This window comes from Hyla sarda, chromosome 6 (genome assembly GCF_029499605.1).
Source record: "Hyla sarda isolate aHylSar1 chromosome 6, aHylSar1.hap1, whole genome shotgun sequence".
In the NCBI taxonomy this organism is placed as follows: domain Eukaryota; kingdom Metazoa; phylum Chordata; class Amphibia; order Anura; family Hylidae; genus Hyla; species Hyla sarda.
The window spans coordinates 7,501,884-7,524,180 of record NC_079194.1 but is presented as its reverse complement, the minus strand read 5'-3'; the positions used below and the strand labels follow the sequence as shown (position 1 = coordinate 7,524,180).

General features: G+C 46.0%; 1 protein-coding gene and 1 non-coding gene across 2 annotated transcripts; both read left to right on the top strand.

The window, feature by feature from the left end:
• Nucleotides 1-1,310: 1,310 nt before the first annotated feature.
• RPL5 (ribosomal protein L5) lies at nt 1,311-22,147 on the top strand. The gene is made up of 8 exons (XM_056523145.1): nt 1,311-1,399; nt 7,779-7,848; nt 8,242-8,357; nt 10,412-10,546; nt 14,321-14,523; nt 15,917-16,094; nt 18,637-18,725; nt 21,991-22,147. Exons 1-8 carry the CDS (start codon nt 1,397-1,399, stop codon nt 22,088-22,090), a joined length of 894 nt encoding a protein of 297 aa, XP_056379120.1. The 5' UTR covers nt 1,311-1,396; the 3' UTR covers nt 22,091-22,147.
• On the top strand, nt 17,263-17,395 carry LOC130277831 (small nucleolar RNA SNORA54). The gene has a single exon (XR_008845596.1). It is a non-coding gene; the product is annotated as a small nucleolar RNA SNORA54 (small nucleolar RNA).
• Nucleotides 22,148-22,297: the final 150 nt, after the last annotated feature.

Genomic DNA, 22,297 nt, shown 5'->3' with positions numbered 1-22,297 from the left:
TCCGATTATGGTCGACCGCAGGGCGGGCGGCGTGTGACGTCACGCCTCCGCCCCCGTGTGACGTCACGCTCCGCCCCTCAATGATAACTATCACGCCCCCTTCCGTCGGCTTGCATTGAGGGGCGGAGCATGACGTCACACGGGGGCGGAGTTGTGACGTCACACGCCGCCGGCCCTGCGTTCTCCGGTAATCAGTCCCAATTACAAACGGGGTGCCGCTTGCGAGATCCCGGGGGTCCCCAGCTGCGGGACTCCCGCGATCAGGCATCTTATCCCCTATCCTTTGGATAGGGGATAAGATGTTTAAGCACCGGAGTTCCCCTTTAAAGGAGGGACCCTGCTGTATGTAATTTGCCCCTGATTGATTAAGATGGAATCCTGACACTATATTATATCTCATATCACAAAATCTGATTTTATCGGTACGAAATAGCACGACAAATCCCCCACCCCTGTAAATAATAAAATATTCTCACCTTCTAGACCGGAGGAGCCCGGGATTCATTACAGATCTGCCTGAGACATAACCGCAGCGATCTGACATTTATATATTTATTATATATTTTTTATTGTACTCATTTAGTGATGGAGCTCGCATAGGTTAGGTCTCTCACATTATATATTTAGGGCTCATAATATAGATATTTATATAGGAATAAACTCTCGAGCAGTGGTCTCCAACCTACGGACCTCCAGATGTTGCAAAACTACAACTCCCAGCATGCTCCACATTGTACTCATCACCGGTCACTTCCACTTGGTCTTCATAGACTTTGTCCAGGCCGAACTTGTTCAGAAGCTAAAGAAAAAGGGCAGCCATTAGTATCAGAGGGAGAAAATAACATTTTTATATAAAATAAATTATAATATAATTATTAATAAAATAAAAAATAATATAAATATAAAATAATATAAATATAAAATTAAAAAAATATATATATATTTTATACCAGTGGTCTCCAACCTGCGGACCTCAGGTGTTGCAAAACTACAACTCCCAGCAGGCCCGGACAGCCAACGGCTGTCCGGGCATGCTGGGAATTGTAGTTTTGCAACATCCGGAGGTCCGTAAATTGGAGACCACTGCTCTAGAGAAAAATTATTAAAACATTTATCACAGAATCTTCTATCATCCTACAAATATTCCCTCAGTTTGGTGTAATTTAATATAACGGCCGATTCTCCCTCCCACCACGCGGTGGCAGCACTTCAGCTCGCGCTCACCTGTCGTCAGACGTGGCTTCCCCTCTTGCCCCCGGCAGACGTGCCAATCAGGCCGCGCGTCAGCCCTCTTACTGGGCATGCGCAGGACATCCGGCCTTTTCCCAGTTTTCCGGCGCCGTAACCAGCGCTGTGACTCTCCGGTCCTCGCCTTGACGGGACAAAATCCTCGGAAATGGTCAGTACCGGGGCCCGATACCGGCGGCGATAGATGCCTGAGTGTCCCCCGCACTGTCCCCGCCGCGCTGCTCCCCCGGCCCCGATGATTTAGCCGCGGATGGTGACAGATTGTGTCCGGGGAGATCGGCTTCCAGCGTGGCCTAATGGCTGCTGTGAGGCCGCCCCCCTGAGGCTGCGGAGAGCTGTGTCCGCTCCGGTGTGAGCTGTGTCCGCTCCGGTGTGAGCTGTGTCCGCTCCGGTGTGAGCTGTGTCCGCTCCGGTGTGAGCTGTGTCCGCTCCTGTGCGGTTATGTGTATTGTCTATAGTGGGTTATATACAGTGCGGGGGGTTATGTGGGGTGACTGCGGGATGTGCGGGCGGATACCGCACTGTGTGGACTGGGCTCTTATTACAGGGGGGTGTATTGGGTTATTCCTGTCTGATTTATATTGTGATGTGTGGACTGTGCTGATCAAGGGTCCCGAAAATACAGCAGGACCCTAAAGGGACTATAGGGGGGCCCCTATACTGCAGGACCCTAAAGGGACTATAGGGGGGCCCCTATACTGCAGGACCCTAAAGGGACTATGGGGGGGCCCCTATACTGCAGGACCCTAAAGGGACTATGGGGGGGCCCCTATACTGCAGGACCCTAAAGGGACTATGGGGGGGCCCCTATACTGCAGGACCCTAAAGGGACTATGGGGGGGGACTATACTGCAGGACCCTAAAGGGACTATAGGGGGGGGCCCCTATACTGCAGGACCCTAAAGGGACTATAGGGGGGCCCCTATACTGCAAGACCCTAAAGGGATTATAGGGGGTTACTATGGTGGGCCCTATAATGCAAGACTGATGGGACTATGGGGGGGGCTCTATAATGCAAGACTGTGATGGGACTATGGGGGGGGCCCTATAATGCAAGACTCTGATGGGACTATGGGGGGGCCCTATAATGCAAGACTCTGATGGGACTATGGGGGGGGCCCTATAATGCAAGACTGTGATGGGACTATGGGGGGGGCCCTATAATGCAAGACTCTGATGGGACTATGGGGGGGCCCTATAATGCAAGACTCTGATGGGACTATGGGGGGGGCCCTATAATGCAAGACTGTGATGGGACTATGGGGGGGGGGGCCTATAATGCAAGACTGTGATGGGACTATGGGGGGGGCCCTATAATGCAAGACTCTGATGGGACTATGGGGGAGGCCCTATAATGCAAGACTCTGATGGGACTATGGGGGGGGGGGGCCTATAATGCAAGACTGTGATGGGACTATGGGGGGGGCCCTATAATGCAAGACTCTGATGGGACTATGGGGGGGCCCTATAATGCAAGACTCTGATGGGACTATGGGGGGGGCCCTATAATGCAAGACTGTGATGGGACTATGGGGGGGGGGGGCCTATAATGCAAGACTGTGATGGGACTATGGGGGGGGCCCTATAATGCAAGACTCTGATGGGACTATGGGGGGGCCCTATAATGCAAGACTCTGATGGGACTATGGGGGGGGCCCTATAATGCAAGACTCTGATGGGACTATGGGGGGGGGGGCCCTATAATGCAAGACTCTGATGGGACTATGGGGGGGGGCCCTATAATGCAAGACTCTGATGGGACTATGGGGGGGGGGGGCCCTATAATGCAAGACTCTGATGGGACTATGGGGGGGGGGGGGCCTATAATGCAAGACTCTGATGGGACTATGGGGGGGCCCTATAATGCAAGACTCTGATGGGACTATGGGGGGGGGGCCCTATAATGCAAGACTGTGATGGGACAATGGGGAGCCCTATAATGCAAGACTGTGATGGGACTATGGGGTGCGCCAATATTACTGCAGGATTCTAAAGGGTTTATAGGGGAGCCTTGTAATACTGCAAATCTGTTACTATATGGTGGCCCTCATAATACTCCAAGACTGATGGGACTATAGGGGGGCCCTCATATTACAGCTGGATCCTAGAGGGACTAAAGGGGAGCCCTGTAGTCCTGCGAATCTGATTGGACTATATGGGGTCCTCGTAATACTGCAAATCTCTGGGACTACATGGCGGGGGGGGCAATATTACTGCAGGACCCTAAAGGGCCTATTGAGGGTATATGGTGTTGTAGGGTATATAGAGGGTATATGGTGTTGTAGGGTATATGGTGTTGTAGGGTATATTGAGGGTATATGGTGTTGTAGGGTATATAGAGGGTATATGGTGTTGTAGGGTATATGGTGTTGTAGGGTATATAGAGGGTATATGGTGTTGTAGGGTATATAGAGGGTATATGGTGTTGTAGGGTATATAGAGGGTATATGGTGTTGTAGGGTATATGGTGTTGTAGGGTATATGGTGTTGTAGGGTATATGGTGTTGTAGGGTATATGGTGTTGTAGGGTATATGGTGTTGTAGGGTATATGGTGTTGTAGGGTATATGGTGTTGTAGGGTATATGGTGTTGTAGGGTATATGGTGTTGTAGGGTATATGGTGTTGTAGGGTATATGGTGTTGTAGGGTATATGGTGTTGTAGGGTATATGGTGTTGTAGGGTATATGGTGTTGTAGGGTATATGGTGTTGTAGGGTATATGGTGTTGTAGGGTATATGGTGTTGTAGGGTATATGGTGTTGTAGGGTATATGGTGTTGTAGGGTATATGGTGTTGTAGGGTATATGGTGTTGTAGGGTATATGGTGTTGTAGGGTATATGGTGTTGTAGGGTATATGGTGTTGTAGGGTATATGGTGTTGTAGGGTATATGGTGTTGTAGGGTATATGGTGTTGTAGGGTATATGGTGTTGTAGGGTATATGGTGTTGTAGGGTATATGGTGTTGTAGGGTATATGGTGTTGTAGGGTATATGGTGTTGTAGGGTATATGGTGTTGTAGGGTATATGGTGTTGTAGGGTATATGGTGTTGTAGGGTATATGGTGTTGTAGGGTATATGGTGTTGTAGGGTATATGGTGTTGTAGGGTATATGGTGTTGTAGGGTATATGGTGTTGTAGGGTATATGGTGTTGTAGGGTATATGGTGTTGTAGGGTATATGGTGTTGTAGGGTATATGGTGTTGTAGGGTATATGGTGTTGTAGGGTATATGGTGTTGTAGGGTATATGGTGTTGTAGGGTATATGGTGTTGTAGGGTATATGGTGTTGTAGGGTATATGGTGTTGTAGGGTATATGGTGTTGTAGGGTATATGGTGTTGTAGGGTATATGGTGTTGTAGGGTATATGGTGTTGTAGGGTATATGGTGTTGTAGGGTATATGGTGTTGTAGGGTATATGGTGTTGTAGGGTATATGGTGTTGTAGGGTATATGGTGTTGTAGGGTATATGGTGTTGTAGGGTATATGGTGTTGTAGGGTATATGGTGTTGTAGGGTATATGGTGTTGTAGGGTATATGGTGTTGTAGGGTATATGGTGTTGTAGGGTATATGGTGTTGTAGGGTATATGGTGTTGTAGGGTATATGGTGTTGTAGGGTATATGGTGTTGTAGGGTATATGGTGTTGTAGGGTATATGGTGTTGTAGGGTATATGGTGTTGTAGGGTATATGGTGTTGTAGGGTATATGGTGTTGTAGGGTATATGGTGTTGTAGGGTATATGGTGTTGTAGGGTATATGGTGTTGTAGGGTATATGGTGTTGTAGGGTATATGGTGTTGTAGGGTATATAGAGGGTATATGGTGTTGTAGGGTATATGGTGTTGTAGGCTATATAGAGGGTATATGGTGTTGTAGGCTGTGATGTGGGGGGCACATAGTAATAGTCTGTGCTATGACCCATGTGGGCACTTATTAATGTTGTGTATGTGATTCTGGAACAGTGTTTCCCAACCAGAGTGCCTCCAGCTGTGGCCAAACTACAACTCCCAGCACACCCGGACAGCCTTCGGCTGTCCAGGCATGCTGGGAGTTGTAGTTTGGCCACAGCTGGAGTCACCCTGGTTGGGAAACACTGTTCTAGGCCGTGATGTGGTCACATGACTCCTGTAGACTGCAGCGCATGTTTGTAGTTAAATGTTGCCGCACTTTATTACACTTAGATTTTGGCCTTTATTATAATCTCCCTAGAAGCCATGAGATGATGGGAGTGTCAGTGTGTGTGTGGGGATGATGGGAGTGTCAGTACGGGTGTGTGGGGATGATGGGAGTGTCAGTACGGGTGTGTGGGGATGATGGGAGTGTCAGTGTGTGTGTGTGGGGATGATGGGAGTGTCAGTGTGTGTGTGTGGGGATGATGGGAGTGTCAGTGTGTGTGTGTGGGGATGATGGGAGTGTCAGTGTGTGTGTGTGGGGATGATGGGAGTGTCAGTGTGTGTGTGTGTGGGGATGATGGGAGTGTCAGTGTGTGTGTGTGTGGGGATGATGGGAGTGTCAGTGTGTGTGTGTGTGGGGATGATGGGAGTGTCAGTGTGTGTGTGGGGATGATGGGAGTGTCAGTGTGTGTGTGTGGGGATGATGGGAGTGTCAGTGTGTGTGTGTGGGGATGGTGGGAGTGTCAGTGTGTGTGTGTGGGGATGGTGGGAGTGTCAGTGTGTGTGTGTGGGGATGGTGGGAGTGTCAGTGTGTGTGTGTGGGGATGGTGGGAGTGTCAGTGTGTGTGTGTGGGGATGGTGGGAGTGTCAGTGGGTGTGTGGGGATGGTGGGAGTGTCAGTGGGTGTGTGGGGATGGTGGGAGTGTCAGTGGGTGTGTGGGGATGGTGGGAGTGTCAGTGGGTGTGTGGGGATGGTGGGAGTGTCAGTGGGTGTGTGGGGATGGTGGGAGTGTCAGTGGGTGTGTGGGGATGGTGGGAGTGTCAGTGGGTGTGTGGGGATGGTGGGAGTGTCAGTGGGTGTGTGGGGATGGTGGGAGTGTCAGTGGGTGTGTGGGGATGGTGGGAGTGTCAGTGGGTGTGTGGGGATGGTGGGAGTGTCAGTGGGTGTGTGGGGATGGTGGGAGTGTCAGTGGGTGTGTGGGGATGGTGGGAGTGTCAGTGGGTGTGTGGGGATGGTGGGAGTGTCAGTACGGGTGTGTGGGGATGGTGGGAGTGTCAGTACGGGTGTGTGACAGCAGTGTACGGCTCTGATCTTTGACAGGAGGATTGTCCGTAGCTTTCGCCCCACAGATACCAGTGCAGCGCTGTAACCTTATTATGGGGTCACTGTGGTGCTGTATAGTGCGTTGTGCAGAATCTGCAGCTGAGCCTCCAGTATAGGTGTGAACAGAGCCGTATAGAGGTCCCGGTCAGGATCACGGGGAGCGGTCGTCTGGTGTCCAGAGAACATTCACTTGGTTCTGTAGGATAAATATCGTGTAAGGTTTTCCTGTTAAGGACGATTGTAACATATTCTACCTAATATCTGTATAAGATCATGTGCGCTGTGCTGGCCGCCATACTATGGTATATAGATCCTCCTGGGTACATTGTACATATGTCATGGTATATAGATCCTCCTGGGTACAGTGTACATATGTCATGGTATATAGATCCTCCTGGGTACATTGTACATATGTCATGGTATATAGATCCTCCTGGGTACATTGTACATATACGTCAGGGTATATAGATCCTCCTGGGTACATTGTACATATACGTCAGGGTATATAGATCCTCCTGGGTACATTGTACATATACGTCAGGGTATATAGATCCTCCTGGGTACATTGTACATATACGTCAGGGTATATAGATCCTCCTGGGTACATTGTACATATACGTCAGGGTATATAGATCCTCCTGGGTACATTGTACATATACGTCAGGGTATATAGATCCTCCTGGGTACATTGTACATATACGTCAGGGTATATAGATCCTCCTGGGTACAGTGTACATATACTTCATGGTATATAGATCCTCCTGGGTACATTGTACATATACTTCATGGTATATAGATCCTCCTGGGTACATTGTACATATGTCATGGTATATAGATCCTCCTGGGTACAGTTTACATATACTTCATGGTATATAGATCCTCCTGGGTGCATTGTACATATGTCATGGTATATAGATCCTCCTGGGTACATTGTCCGTATAGATCCTCCTGGGTACATTGTCCGTATAGATCCTCTTGGGTACATTGTACATATACTTCATGGTATATAGATCCTCCTGGGTACAGTGTACATATACTTCATGGTATATAGATCCTCCTGGGTACATTGTACATATACTTCATGGTATATAGATCCTCCTGGGTACAGTGTACATATACTTCATGGTATATATATCCTCCTGGGTACAGTGTACATATACTTCATGGTATATATATCCTCCTGGGTACAGTGTACATATACTTCATGGTATATAGATCCTCCTGGGTGCAGTGTCCGTATACGTCATGGTATATAGATCCTCTTGGATACATTGTACATATACTTCATACTGTGTAATTTCTTGTCACTTTTAGGGGTTCGTAAAAGTTGTGAAGAACAAGGCCTACTTCAAGCGCTACCAGGTCAAGTTCCGCAGAAGGAGAGGTGAGTTGTGGCCCTTACACTGCTCGTACACTTGGTGCTCACGATTATTCACTACTTGTGGTGCTGCACATGGACTTGTTGTTGTGTTAAAGGGGTTAATCCAGGGGACAGAACACAGAGCTAATTCTTCCAAAAATAGCAGCACCCCCTGTCCTCAGGTTGTCTGTGGTATTAAAACTTCATTCACTTCAATATAACTGAACTGCAGGACCACACTCAACCTGAGGACAGGAGTGGCGCTCTTCTTGTAAGAAATAGTCCCTGTTTTTTAATCCTGGATGACCCCTTTAGGTTGGTGGTAAATTAGAGCCCTGTCCCAGTGTGATCACAAGTCGGCAGCTTTAGAATTTGTTTTCCTACTTATTGTTGTTAACTATTTTTCTTTTTCTTTAGAGGGCAAAACTGACTACTATGCCCGTAAGAGACTGGTTGTCCAGGATAAGAACAAGTACAACACCCCCAAGTACAGGATGATTGTGCGCGTCACCAACAGAGACATCATCTGCCAGGTACGTGCTGGAGGGGACGGCTGTGGCTCCTGCAGAGCCCACTACCCACATGTCTGCCGTTTGTCTTATTGGGGTTTCTATGTTTGACCCTTTAGTGAGACTTCTCCATGTTCTGAAATACACAAATAGGTGAAGCATCTTATCCACGTGCATTAGAAATAGGCCGAGAAGTCATCACAGGTCATGGTGCACGTTCCCATTGATAACTGAAGCATTAACTTTGGTGCAAATGTAGATGGACTAAAAATGACCCTGATCTCTCCCAGGGGCCGGGCAGGTGACAGTTCTGGGTCATTTGTGATTTAAAGTTTACACCAACTACAGTGACCCCCCCCCCCCGACCTACAATGGCCCCGATGTACAATCATTTCAACATATGATGCTTTTGTATGTCGGGGCCATCGCATAAACGGCTATCCGGCAGCGCAGACTTCAGCTACCACCGGATAGCCGTTTAAGGTGCCCCGTGTGCTGCAGTGATCGCTCACCTGTCCCCGCCGCTCCGGACCGTCCTCGTCAGTCTCCACTGCATGGCTGTTGCTCTCCATCATCACGATGCAGCACGTGCCATCTTGTCATCCAATAGTGGCGATGTGATGACTGCGATGGAGAGTGGCGGTCCGGAGCAGCGGGGACAAGAGTATAACTTCCTATATTACTATTGTACGGATCCCTCAATAACGATGGATCAAAGTAATGATGGTTCATTTGGAACGAATAACAATCATATGATATGGGATCACTGTATTGGTTTATTTTAGTCCAAAGTTTGTCACAGTTGTCACATGGCATCATAAATGTATTTAGAATTGTAAAACTTTGGATGTATTCAAGTGACTTCTCAGAAGTTTTGACTATTGAGTCCAGGTGCTGGGACCTCTACAGATTGGTAAAGTGAACGGTCGGCTACATGCACTGTTCCCCTTTAAATCTGTTCTAATTTCAGAAAGCTTCAATGGGATATGTATTCGTAGAAAGTCTGAGACTACTTTCTAATCCGTATAGCATTTGTGTTAACTTCTCTAACAAGAGGCCCAACGCATATAGCTGAGCACTTATACCCTTTGTTTTATCTCGGTACTCAAATGGCAGAAAATAAAATAATTTTAACCACAACTTTGTCCTCTGCATCTAAGTTATAGAATCACGATTGCAACAAGAAGTAAAGCGTTGCTGTCGGCATGCCCCCTGCAACCCCAGTCAGCCTATAGTATTGCCCCTTCTGGAGGAAAGTGGATGCCCCTTCCCTTACCCTAATCATTCCAAAAAATAAATGCCTATCCCGTGTGTTTTTGATTGGTCGTGTTAAAGGGGTACCCTGCTGCTCAGCATTTAGAACAAACCATTCAGAAGGCTGGAGCCGGCACCAGAAGCTCATGACGCCATAGCCCTGCCCCTTCATGATGTCACACCCTGCCCCCTCAATGCAAGTCTATGGGAGGGGGTGTGACAGTTGTCACGCCCCCTCCCATAGACTTGCATTGAGGGGGCAGGGCTATGGCATAAGGAGCTCCAGCCTTCACAAGTTAGTTCCAAATGCTGAGCAGTGGAGTACCCCCTTAAGTCCTGAGACCCCCACATCAATCTCAGTCCACTTTCTCTGGTTCCATAGACTAGTAATGGGGCTGGATGGAGAATAATGCCAGCTGGGAATTGAAGCATTTCTCCCAGCTCGTTCTCATGATTGTTGGGGTACCCGCCACTAAGACCCTAACAAATTTTAAACTTTTGTACTATGAAGCGGTTTTTGTTGTTGTGAATCAGTCACTTGAATCTGTTAATATCCTGGCAGAAGCTCCACATAGAATAAACCTATTAAAATCCTGAAAGGTTCAGCCAAATGTATGTACTTGTGGGTTTAGTCGTGTGCAGCCAGAGCCGGTCTGTAGGGGGAGCTGACGCGTCGTCATGCTGTGGAGTGACGTTTTGTTCAGACTTTATATAGTCCCCCATATAGTCAGGTGCTGCGCCCGTCTGGACTCTGATCTGCTAGAACATTTACTTTTGATCTTCTCTGGTTTTCGTGTTGTAACTTTTCTCTGGTTTTCTTGCAGATCGCTTACGCCAAGATTGAAGGTGACACAATTGTCTGTGCGGCATATTCCCATGAACTGCCCAAGTATGGAGTCAAGGCCGGGCTGACAAACTATGCTGCTGCTTATTGCACAGGACTTCTCATGGCCCGCAGGGTACGTGGAGGGGGGGATGGCTATGGATGGCATTGGTTCTGGTCACTGTGCAGATAGTAGATTGGTGCCAATCACAAGGCAGAACAGTGATGCGGATTATGGTATTTTATGGCTGGTGTAGGTGTTAGGCTGTGTATGAAAACGCTTCTGGGCCAGAAAATGGGGCCCGAATGTCTGCACAACAGATGCCAATGGATCTCATTGATTTGAATGAGGTCTGTCTGGTTTCTGTTCAGCAGGACGTCACCTGATGTTACCGCTTGCAGCGTCTTTAGTAAATCAAACGGATTCTGCTACAGATGGGAACATGGCCTCAGTGTATGAGACAGGATTTAAATCTGCAAAAGGGTTTGAAGGAAAAATGAGCTAAAGTCAGAGGTCTACTTAAAATGTAACTCCGATGGTCAGGTGACAGGATTATAAAACTCACAGCAACTATGTATCCGGAGACTACAGCGATCAGAAGACGTGTCAGAGGTTCTCTAGGCGTCCATGAGATTCTCTACAAATCTGGATCACTTTAGTCTTGGGCCAAGAGGTTGTCGGGAGACTTCACTCCTGTGTACGCCCTGTGGCCTCCAAGTTGAGTGCACTTTAGTTGGTCGTAGCATCTAAAATGGGGGCAGGGGGTAAGTGCACTTATCAGCTGAGATGAGGGTCAGAGGGCTCCTACCTGCCTGTCCCATTCATCAGTATTCCCTTCACTGCAGGCGGCCTGTATACACTGCTCAAAAATAAAGGGAACACAGCACAATGTAACTCCAAGTCACTGACACTTGTGTGAGATCCCACTGTCCACTCAGGAAGAACACTGATTGACAATCAATTTCACATGGAACAGACAACAGGTGGAAATTATAGGCAATTAGCAAGACACCCCAATAAAGGAGTGGTTCTGCAGGTAGTGACCACAGACCACTTCTCAGGTCCTATGCTTCCTGGCTGATGTTTTGGTCACTTTTGAATGCTGGCGGTGCTTTCACTCTAGTGGTAGCATGAGACGGAGTCTACAACCCACACAAGTGGCTCAGGTAGTGCAGCTCATCCAGGATGGCACCTCAATGTGGGCTGTGGCAAGAAGGTTTGCTGTGTCTGTCAGCGTAGTGTCCAGAGCATGGAGGCACTACCAGGAGACAGGCCAGTACATCAGGAGACATGGAGGAGGCCATAGGAGGGCAACAACCCAGCAGCAGGACCGCTACCTCCTCCTATGTGCAAGGAGGAGCACTGCCAGAGCCCTGCAAAATGACCTCCAGCAGGCCACATGTGCATGTGTTCACTCAAACGGTCAGAAACAGACTCTATGAGGGCCCGACGTCCACAGGTGGGGGTTGTGCTTACAGTCCAACACCGTGCAGGACGTTTGGCATTTGTCAGAGAACACAAAGATTGGCAAATTCACCACTGGCGCCCTGTGCTCTTCACAGATGAAAGCAGGTTCACATTGAGCACATGTGACAGTCTGGAGACGCCGTGGAGAACGTTCTGCTGCCTGCAACATCCTCCAGCATGACCGGTTTGGCAGTGGGTCAGTAATGGTGTGGGGTGGCATTTCTTTGGGGGGCCGCACAGCCCTCCTTGTGCTTGCCAGATGTAGCCTGACTGCCATTAGGTACCGAGATGAGATCCTCAGACCCCTTGTGAGACCATATGCTGGTGCGGTTGGCCCTGGGTTCCTCCTAATACAAGACAATGCTAGACCTCATGTGGCTGGAGTGTGTCAGCAGTTTCTACAAGAGGAAGGCATTGATGCTATGGACTGGCCGCCCGTTCCCCTGAATCCGATTGAGCACATCTGGGACGTCTCGCTCCATCCACCACAGACTGTCCAGGAGTTGGCGGATGCTTTAGTCCAGGTCTGGGAGGACATCCCTCAGGAGACCATCCTCCACCTCATCAGGATCATGCCCAGGTGTTGTAGGGAGGTCATACGGGCACGTGGAGGCCACACACACTACTGAGCCTCATTGGGACTTGTATTAAGGACATTACATAAAGTTGGATCAGCCTGTAGTGGGGTTTTCCACTGTGATTTTGAGGGTGACTCCATATCCAGACCTCCAGGGGTTCATACATTTCATTTCCATTGATAATTTTTGTGTGATTTTGTTGTCACATTCAACTATGTAAAGAGGAAAGGATTTCATACGATTAGTTCATTCATTCAGATCCGGGACGTGTTATCTTAGTGTTCCCTTTAGTTTTTTTAGCGGTGTATAAGCTTTGAGGACAAATAACCTTGATCATTTCTTTGCTTATGGCAGAATATTCAGTGTCTGCAGCTGAAAAATCATAATGTTGGACAAAAAAAATACTAAATAAGCCCATTCCCTAAGAAGTTTGAATATTGACAAATATAAATCTAAACGTGTTATCACTGCGTGTGGAAATATCGTCTGAACGATTATAAAAGCGTTAATGAACCGCAGTCAATGGCGTCAATTTTAAAATCCAGAATTGCTGATTTTTGGTCACTTCATATACCAGGTAAAAAAACAAATAGTCCCGATAAAAACTACAGAGCGCAACACAAAAAACTATCATAGATCTGCGCATACGTAAAGTTACAGGCATCAGAAGAGGACAACTCTACAGATGCTAATGCTAAACCTATATAATTTGGGTATCGTCCTAATCTTTTCATCCTACAAAATTTTTTATTTTTTGATCCACAAACTTTGTGGTAAAATTAGTGATTTCTTTGCAAAGTACAATTGGTGGCACAAAAAGCAACAAGAAGCTTCACATGGGTCTGTAGGTTAAAATGGAAAAGGTTATGGTTAATATAGTGAGGTCAGGAAAATGCTAAAAAAAAGTGATTGTACTCAAGGGGTTAAAGAGAGATCCTGCCGCTGGGTGGATCATCGGAGACTTTTTTATATTTTATTTTTTTGTTTCCTGATCTTAACTTTTACATTAGCCCTAACATGAAATGCTGAGTAAATGTTATATTTTTTTATTTTACCATAGAATTGTAAATGTAATTAAATGCAAATAACACCCCCCCCCCCCCCCCAAAAAAAAGGCCTTTTCTGCAAAACTCTGCATGTTAAAGGGGTACTCCGCTGCTCAGCGTTTGTAACAAACTGTTACAAACGCTGGAGCTGGGAGCTCGTGACATCAAAACCCCGTCGCCTCATGACACGCCCCACCCCCTCAATGCAAGTCTGTGGGAGGGGGCATGACGGCTTTCACACCCCCTCCCATAGACTTGCATTGATGGGGCGGGGCTATGACTTCAAGCTTCAGCGTTCGGAACAGTTTGTTCCAAATGCTGAGCAGAGGAGTACCCCTTTAAGTGAATGTTGAGTTGGTTTTAGATGAGTGCAGACTTAGAGTAGCTCCCACCATCACTTTTTTTTTTTTCTGTCCCTGCCTATTACCCATCTATCCCTAACCCCTTCCCTGCCTGTAATTTTTTTTACATATTAAAAATGCGTTTTTTTTTGTCTGCCTGGTAGCGTGCTCACTACCAGGCAGACGTCCCCAGCAGGCACCATGGGGTATGTGACTCCTTTTTCTGCCTAATGTTTTTGTATAAAACAGTGGTCTTCAACCTGCGGGCCTCCAGTTGTTGCAAAACTACAACACCCAGCATGTCCGGACAGCCGTTGGCTGTCCGGGCTTGCTGGGAGTTGTAGTTTTGCAACATCTGAGGTCCGCAGGTTGTAGACCACTGGTATAAAATATATAATTTATTTTTATATATTTATAGATTATAATTTTTTTTTTTTTTTTTAACCCTCTGATACTAATGGCTGCCCTTTTCTTTAGCTTCTGAACAAGTTCGGCCTGGACAAAGTCTATGAAGGCCAAGTGGATGTGACTGGTGATGAGTACAATGTGGAGAGCATAGACGGGCAGCCTGGTGCCTTCTCCTGTTACCTGGACGCCGGCCTCACCAGGACCACCACTGGAAACAGAGTCTTTGGTGCCCTGAAGGGAGCTGTAGACGGTGGCCTCTCCATTCCCCACAGGTAAGGGACCCCCTTAAGGACTCCGCCCATTTGGGACTGTTCCCGGTAGCTCAGTCAGGGTGATGGGGACCATCGCAGTGAAACTATGATGTCCCGATCAGCTAGGACGCAAGAACAGAGGGTCCGTTACCTGCCTCCGGTGCGGCCGATCGGCGATTGATTGCTCCAAGCCTGAGATCCAAAAAAGCAATAATTTGGGTCTATAGGTGCAAAATTTATAGGGTTAGGATTTTTAAAAGGTGAGGAGGAAAAACGAAAGTGCAAAAACATTGTGTTGAGTCCTTAAGGTGAAAATGGGTTGAGTCCCTAAGTGGTTAATAGCCATTTTATATTAATTTTTTTATCTAAGCACCCATAGAAGGGTTTTTATCAATTATTTTTTTTCCTCCTTTGGAGGTATCATTAGATCCCTCATACAGATCAGTGTAGTCCCATATATAACTGCATTGATCTGTGAACTCTAGGATTGATAGACCCCTTTTTAGCAGGCACTATGAATCCCAAAGCCATGGAAAGAGAGGTGAGCCCTCATGTTTTGACAGTGGCTATCTAAAGGGTTTATATCGGGCTGCAGCGATTGCCGGCTATTAGCAGCGACCCTAAAGGGAATCAACTGAAGGCCCCCCCCCAGTATGGCCCACACCATACACCCTTAAAAGCACAATAGAGTGTGTAGAAGTCGTTGGGGGTTAAGAGCTTAAAGAGCTGTTTTTATGCAAGAATATATGAACAGGCGACACTTCTCAGAATGTTTGCTATTTGGGGTGTTGTTTGGCCGAACATAGGGTCAAAATGGTGTTCCCTTTGTGTGTATTGGAACTAAACCAAAAAAGGAGGAAAAAAGCTAATTGGACATAATGTCACCAAACTCCAAAAATGATCTGGACAAAATTATTGGCCCCTTAACTTAATATTTGGTTGCACACCCTTTGGAAAAATAAGGGAAATCAGTGTCTTCCTATAACCATCAATAAGCTTCTTACACCTCTCAGCCGGAATGTTGGACCACTCTTCCTATAACCATCAATAAGCTTCTTACACCTCTCAGCCGGAATGTTGGACCACTCTTCCTATAACCATAAATAAGCTCCTTACACCTCTCAGCCGGAATGTTGGACCACTCTTCCTATAACCATCAATAAGCTCCTTACACCTCTCAGCCGGAATGTTGGACCACTCTTCCTTTACAAACTGCTCCAGGTCTCTTATTGGAAGGCGCCTTTTCCCAACAGCAATTTTAAAGTGGGGAATTCTATTTTGTGGCTCCCATGTCCTCACATGACCTGTCTCTGGTCTCCCGGCGTCTTTCAGTCATTCGTGTGTGTCCTGACCATATGGCGTTAATCTGTGTAATCCGTGATATTATTATTTAATTATTTACTTTTTCCCTCAGCACAAAACGTTTCCCCGGCTTCGACTCAGAGAGCAAAGAGTTCAATGCAGAAGTCCACCGCAAACACATACTGGGCCAGAACATTGCGGAATACATGCGTCTCCTGATAGAGGAGGATGAGGACGCCTACAAGAAGCAGTTCTCTCAGTACATCAAGAACGGCATCACAGCCGACCAGGTATGACATCATAACTCCCACTAGTTCTATAGGATCCCCTGTGCACTGGCCGCAGCTTCATACAAACGTGTTGTGTGACATCACATGATGGTTCCAAAAGAGCCTAAATGTAATGTCAGACATTGTCACAGGATACATTCTGTCTGGAATTACGCTGGTCCTAATTTAGCACGTTCTCATAATGTAAGTATATGGGGCCTCAGGTCTGGAAAGGAAATAGTCACATGATGATCATATAATTCAGTGTTTCCTCCAACCAGGGTGCCTCCAGCTGTTGCAAAACCACGACACCCAGCATGCCCGGACAGCCTTCGGCTGTCCGGGCATGCTGGGAGTTGTGGTTTTGCAACAGCTGGAGGCACCCTGGTTGGGGAAACACTGAAATAATCACATGACTTGTAATGAGACATGTTAAAAATAATCCCTTTTTTTTTTAAATGGGCGCTGTAATTAAAACGTATTTTTGCTATTGCGCTCCTTATGGTAAATAAAAAATATTTATAATATAATTTTGTTTAAATAACATAAACTTTTCTATGTTTTGTTTGTGCTTAAAGGGGTAAAAAAAAAAAAAAATTTTAATAAACTGGTGCCAGAAAGTTAGATATGTAAATTACTTAAAAAGAAATCTTAATCCTTCCAGCACTTATTAGCTGCTGAACACTACAGAGGAAATTCTTTTCTTTTTGGAACACAGAGCTTTCTGACATCATGATTAGAGATGAGCGAACTTACAGTAAATTCGATTCGTCACGAACTTCTCGGCTCGGCAGTTGCTGACTTATCCTGCGTAAATTAGTTCAGCCTTCAGGTGCTCCGGTGGGCTGGAAAAGGTGGATACAGTCCTAGGAAAGTCTCCTAGGACTGTATCCACCTTTTCCAGCCCACGTTAAACTTCATGTTCTCTGGAGCTTTTTAAGCACAAATAAAACATAGAAAATTTCATTTTTCTTTTTTTTTTAAACTAAGTATATTAGAAATATTTTTTTTAATTACCATAAGGAGTGCAACAGCAAGAATATTGTTTTAATGAGTGTCCATTTCATAAAGAAAAATAAAGGGTGAGAAACACCAAAAATATTTGTGTAAACTATATACAGCTCTATGGGAGAGGCGGGCGTGCACGAACGCTGCGTCTCCACCTCTGCCATAGAGAGACATGGAGGGGCTGCACTGTTCGTAATTGGTTTCCAGCTCTCTTCTGGTGCCAGTTCCATTCCGGTGCTAGATTATACCTGGTTGGGGAGTGTATGTGGCAGAGGTTGGAGTTCTGTCATTTTCCCCAGATATCAGGGACATGGTTTGTATTGCACTTTTCGGTCCGTCCTCTACTAACATGGCGGCTGATGATATGGTTAATAAGAAATGTGCATCCAGCAGCCTGTATGGAGCAGATACCGGCCCGCTGGTCCATTATGTGCACTGCTTCCTTAGAGCAGTGTTCCTCCGGCTGTTGCAAAACTACAAACCCCATGCTGGTAGTTGCAGTTTTGCAACAGCTGGAGGCCCACTGTTAGAGAAATGACAGCCTTAGAGGCTGCTGGAGGGATATGGCTGAGCATTTATTTTGTGTAAACTCTCATCTCGACAGATACATGGAGGGGGCGTCATGCTGCAGCTGACACGCCAAGCGTTTGGACTCTCTGTATTAGTGACTGCAGATCTCCTTTAAGGCCAAGTTCACATCAGCGTCGGTAACTTAAACTTTGCCCAACTCCTGCAATACCTCGGACCCCTGACGGAAACCAATCAGACCAAATTCAGAGTTAATGGGACCAGGCAGTGTCAGTTTTGCCCTAAACCCACTCTGGGTCCATTCAGCATAAAAAGCTGACTGGACATAAAATTGGAGCACAATGATGTGAACTTGACCTTAAAGGGGACCTTTCATCAAAAAGTTTGATATATTATAGATTAATGTATGCCGAATAACTTTCCATTTGCATATTTAAAAATATGCTTTCTAAATGATTTTATACTTTGAAAAAATGACCACTAGGGGTCTCCCTACCAGTCTTGGCCACAAGCCCTTTTTATAGATTTCAGACTTATGCTGGAGTCCGAAATCTTAGAATGCAGCCGGGACACAGACAAGCTCAGCCGGCAGCTCTGAATCTTCTCCTCTCTGTTTACAACTGCATGTGCACAGAGAAGATCGGAGCTCAGATAGTAAAATGAATGAGGGCCTGCAGTAAGGCAGTGTCAGGAGTATGCCCTGCTGTGCTATGAGCAATGTGACTGCTCCTGCCGGTCTGAAAGGCAGGGCGCAGTGCTGAGCTTGTCTGTGTCCCGGCTGCAGTCTGAAATGTATAAAATGGGCTTTCGGCCAGGACTGGTAGGGAGACCCCTAGTGGAAAATTATATAGAAAGAAGCATACTTTTTAATAAAATGCAATTGGATAGTTGTTGTGTACATTAATCTATAATATATCAAGTATTTTGATGGAGGGTAGCCTGTAATTGTCTCTGAAATGTTGCTCCTGACCTTACTAGTGAATTGTTGGTCTAAACTTGGTTCTCACTTGATTATTTGCCTTTACAGATGGAAGAAATGTACAAAAAGGCGCACGCTTCAATCCGAGAGAATCCAGTCCACGAAAAGAAACCAGAGAGAGAAGTCAAAAAGAAAAGGTAACGTAATATTCAGGCGTCAGCCCCGGCTTGTGTAGGAGTCTGTCATATAGAGCTGAATGCGCCATTGTAGACATGTGGTGGTCTGGACTCTCACCAGTCACTATAAGGGACCGGGAGAAGCTTCTCTTAGGCTGGGTTCACACCATGTTTTAACTACGGTTCCCGTATACGGCTGGGAGGAGGGGGGGCTTAATCGTGGCGCCCGCACTCAGCCGTATTTGGTAACCGTATTTAATGCAGGTCTATGAGCCGACTTGAGTGAACCGCAGCCTCCGGTCGGCTTTGTTTTCGGCCGTATGCGGTTTCCCGACCGTAGGCAAAAACGCGGTTGACCAAGTTTTTGCCTACGGTCAGGAAACCGCATATGGCCGAAAACTAAGCCGACCGGAGGCTGCGGTTCACAACGGTCGGCTCATAGACCTGCATTAAATATGGTTCCCGAATATGGCTGAGTGCGGGCGCCGCGATTAAGCCCCCCTCCTCCCAGCCGTATACGGGAACCGTAGTTAACAAAATGTGGTGTGAACCCAGCCTTAAAGGGGTATTCCAGGAAAACTTTTTTTTTTTTTATATATATATCAACTGGCTCCAGAAAGTTAAAGAGATTTGTAAATTACTTCTATTAAAAAATCTTAATCCTTTCAGTACTTATGAGCTTCTGAAGTTAAGGTTGTTCTTTTCTGTCTAAATCCCCTCTGATGACACGTGTCTTGGGAACCGCCCAGTTTAGAAGAGGTTTGCTATGGGGATTTGCTTCTAAACTGGGCATTTCCCGAGACACGTGTCATCAGAGAGCACTTAGACAGAAAAGAACAACCTTAACTTCAGAAGCTCATAAGTACTGAAAGGATTAAGATTTTTTTTTTTTATATAGAAGTAATTTACAAATCTGTATAACTTTCTGGAGCCAGTTGATATATTAAAAAAAAAATTTTTTTTTCCTAGATAACCCCTTTAACATCTCTGCAGGATATGGACTCTCTAGATCTGTATATAGAATTGTGTCCTGTAGAGAAGTCTCCTGCCGCTGTCTAGTTATCACTGTCTGACATGGCAGAAGCTGTTAAAGTGGAACTCTGTTTATGTAAACCTTGTCACCTACCCACAGTATAGGACAGGGTTTCCCAACCAGCAGGTCTCCACCTGGTTAAAAAAAAACTCCCAGCATCCAGTGTATACATGGCATTATGTCTATATACACCAGGCTTTCCAGACAGTGTGCATCTAGCTGTTGCAAAACTACAACTCCCAGCATGCCCAGACAGCCGAAGGCTGTCTGGGCATGCTGGGAGTTGTAGTTTTGCTACAGATGGAGACAAACTGATTAGGAAATAATGCTATACACACCGGTAAGGATGGGACAAATATACATTTTTTTGCTGTGACCGGCTGCTGCAGAACCTCATGGAAACACATGCAGAGAGTTGATACTTTTAAAAAAAAAAAAAAAACTGGTGCCAGAAAGTATAAAAAAATCTGCAAATTATTTCTATTTCATTTTAACCCCTTAAGGACTTGAGACGTAGGAGTGCGTCCTAAGTCCGGTCCCTGTCTATAACTCGGGACCCCGCGTTATAGCAGGATGGTCCCGGCGCCTATTCACAGCCGGGACCCGGGGGTAATAGCGTGCGGCCGCCATCGTTCGATGCGGTGCTCAAAGCTGAGCGCCGCATTGAAAGTGAAAGTAAATGCTTCCCGGCTGCTCAGTCGGGCTGATCGGGCAATTGCGAGGCCCCGACCAGCTACCCGGAGAGAAGGTGGGTCCCTACCGTCTTCCGTCGCCGTCCTGGCTCTGATTGCTCCATGCCCGAGTTACAGGTTGGAGCAATCAACCGCCGATTACACAGCTTGTTGCCATGCAACGGCAAGGCAACTATCTGTGTATGCAATCAGCCATTGCAAGCTCATAGGTCCCTATAGGAGCTATGAGCTCGCAAAAGTGTTAAAGTTAACCCTTTCAGGGTATTCCCTTCTGAATTCAAAGTTTAAATCACCCGGCATTTGCTAGTAACAAAACGGTGTAAATAAACATGTGGTATCACCGCTTGCGGAAATGTCCGAATTATAAAAAAAATACCGCTTTTAAAACCGCACATTCAATGGCGTACGCGCAAAAAATTCCAAAGTCCAAAATAGCTCATTTTTGATTTTTTATACCACTAAAAAAGTGATCAAAAAGTCTGATCATAACAAAAATGGTACCGCTAAAAACTCGCGCAAAAGATCACTGCGCAAAAAATGAGCCCTCATAGCGCCCTGAACACAGAAAAATAAGTTATAGGGGTCAGAAAATGACAATTTAAAATGTGTAAATTTTCCTGCATGTAGTTATGATTTTTTCTGAAGTGCGACAATATCAAACCTATATAAGTAGGGGATCATTTTAATCGTATGGACCTACAGAATAATATACGAAAAATGTACTGCGTAGAAACAGAAGCCCCCAAAATTGACAAAATGGAATTTTTTTTTAGTTTGTTGCACAATGAATTATTTTTTTCCATTTCACCGTGGATTTTTCGGTAAAATGACGGTCACTGTAAAATAGAATTGGTGACGCAAAAAATAAGGCTCATATGGATTTTTAGGTGCAATATTGAAAGGGTATGATTTTTTTTTTTTTTTTTTTTTTAAAGGCAAGGAGGATAAAACGAGAATGCAAAAACGTGAAATCGTTCAGTCCTTAAGGGGTTAATGCTTGCTGTGAAAACACTTCATTGTTGTTAAGGTTTAAAAGTAAAAAAAGTCTTGTTTATTCCATGTGCTGCGGTGAGTCCTTTTTACTATCTAAATGTGGGCCACTGACCCAGGCTCCCGAAACCGCGTGCACCATTGGATAAATATACCAGGTGTTCTGTTCTTCTTAATAATTTTAATCCTTACAGGACTTATCAGATGCTGTATGCTCCGCAGGAAGTACTTTTCTTTTGGAATTTCTTTTGTCTGACCACATTGCTCTCTGCTGCCACCTCTGTCCAGAGTAGGAGCAAATCCCCCGTAGCAAACCTCTCCGCCTCTGGACAGTTCCTGACATGGACAGAGGTGTCAGCAGAGAGCACTGTGGTCAGACTGGAAAGAACTACACAACTTCCTGTGGAGCATACAGCAGCTAAGTACTGGAAGGATTAAGATTTTTAAATAGAAATCATTAAATAATCTGTTTAGCGTTCTAGCACCTTTTAATTTAAAGTTCTTCAGTGGAGTACACCTTAAAATAAAAAATTGCTTAGTCTTAATTATAACTTATTTTTTTTTATTCCAGGTGGAATCGTGCCAAATTGTCTCTGGCACAGAGAAGAGACCGCATTGCTCAGAAAAAAGCCAGCTTCCTCCGAGCTCAAGAGAAGAACGCCGACAGCTAATCTGGGCTTCCTGCAGTTTTCTATAAGGGTCTCGTGGAAATAAATCTATTGAATAAACGTTCGGCCTCTGCTGTGTTTAGTTGGGAGGTTTTGGGGGAAAGGCTTCGCAGAAACATTTGCTGTTGTATTCAAAGATTTAGTTGTGATTTATTTACCATTTCACAAGAGCAGCCTGGGAGGAGAGGAGAGGGCCTCCGCCTGGGGGCA

Coding starts and splice junctions, on each gene's coding strand:
- RPL5 (XM_056523145.1), top strand. Junction 8,358..10,411: donor ACAGAGACATCATCTGCCAG/GTACGTGCTGGA, acceptor GTTTTCTTGCAG/ATCGCTTACGCCAAGATTGA. Junction 14,524..15,916: donor GGCCTCTCCATTCCCCACAG/GTAAGGGACCCC, acceptor TTTTTCCCTCAG/CACAAAACGTTTCCCCGGCT.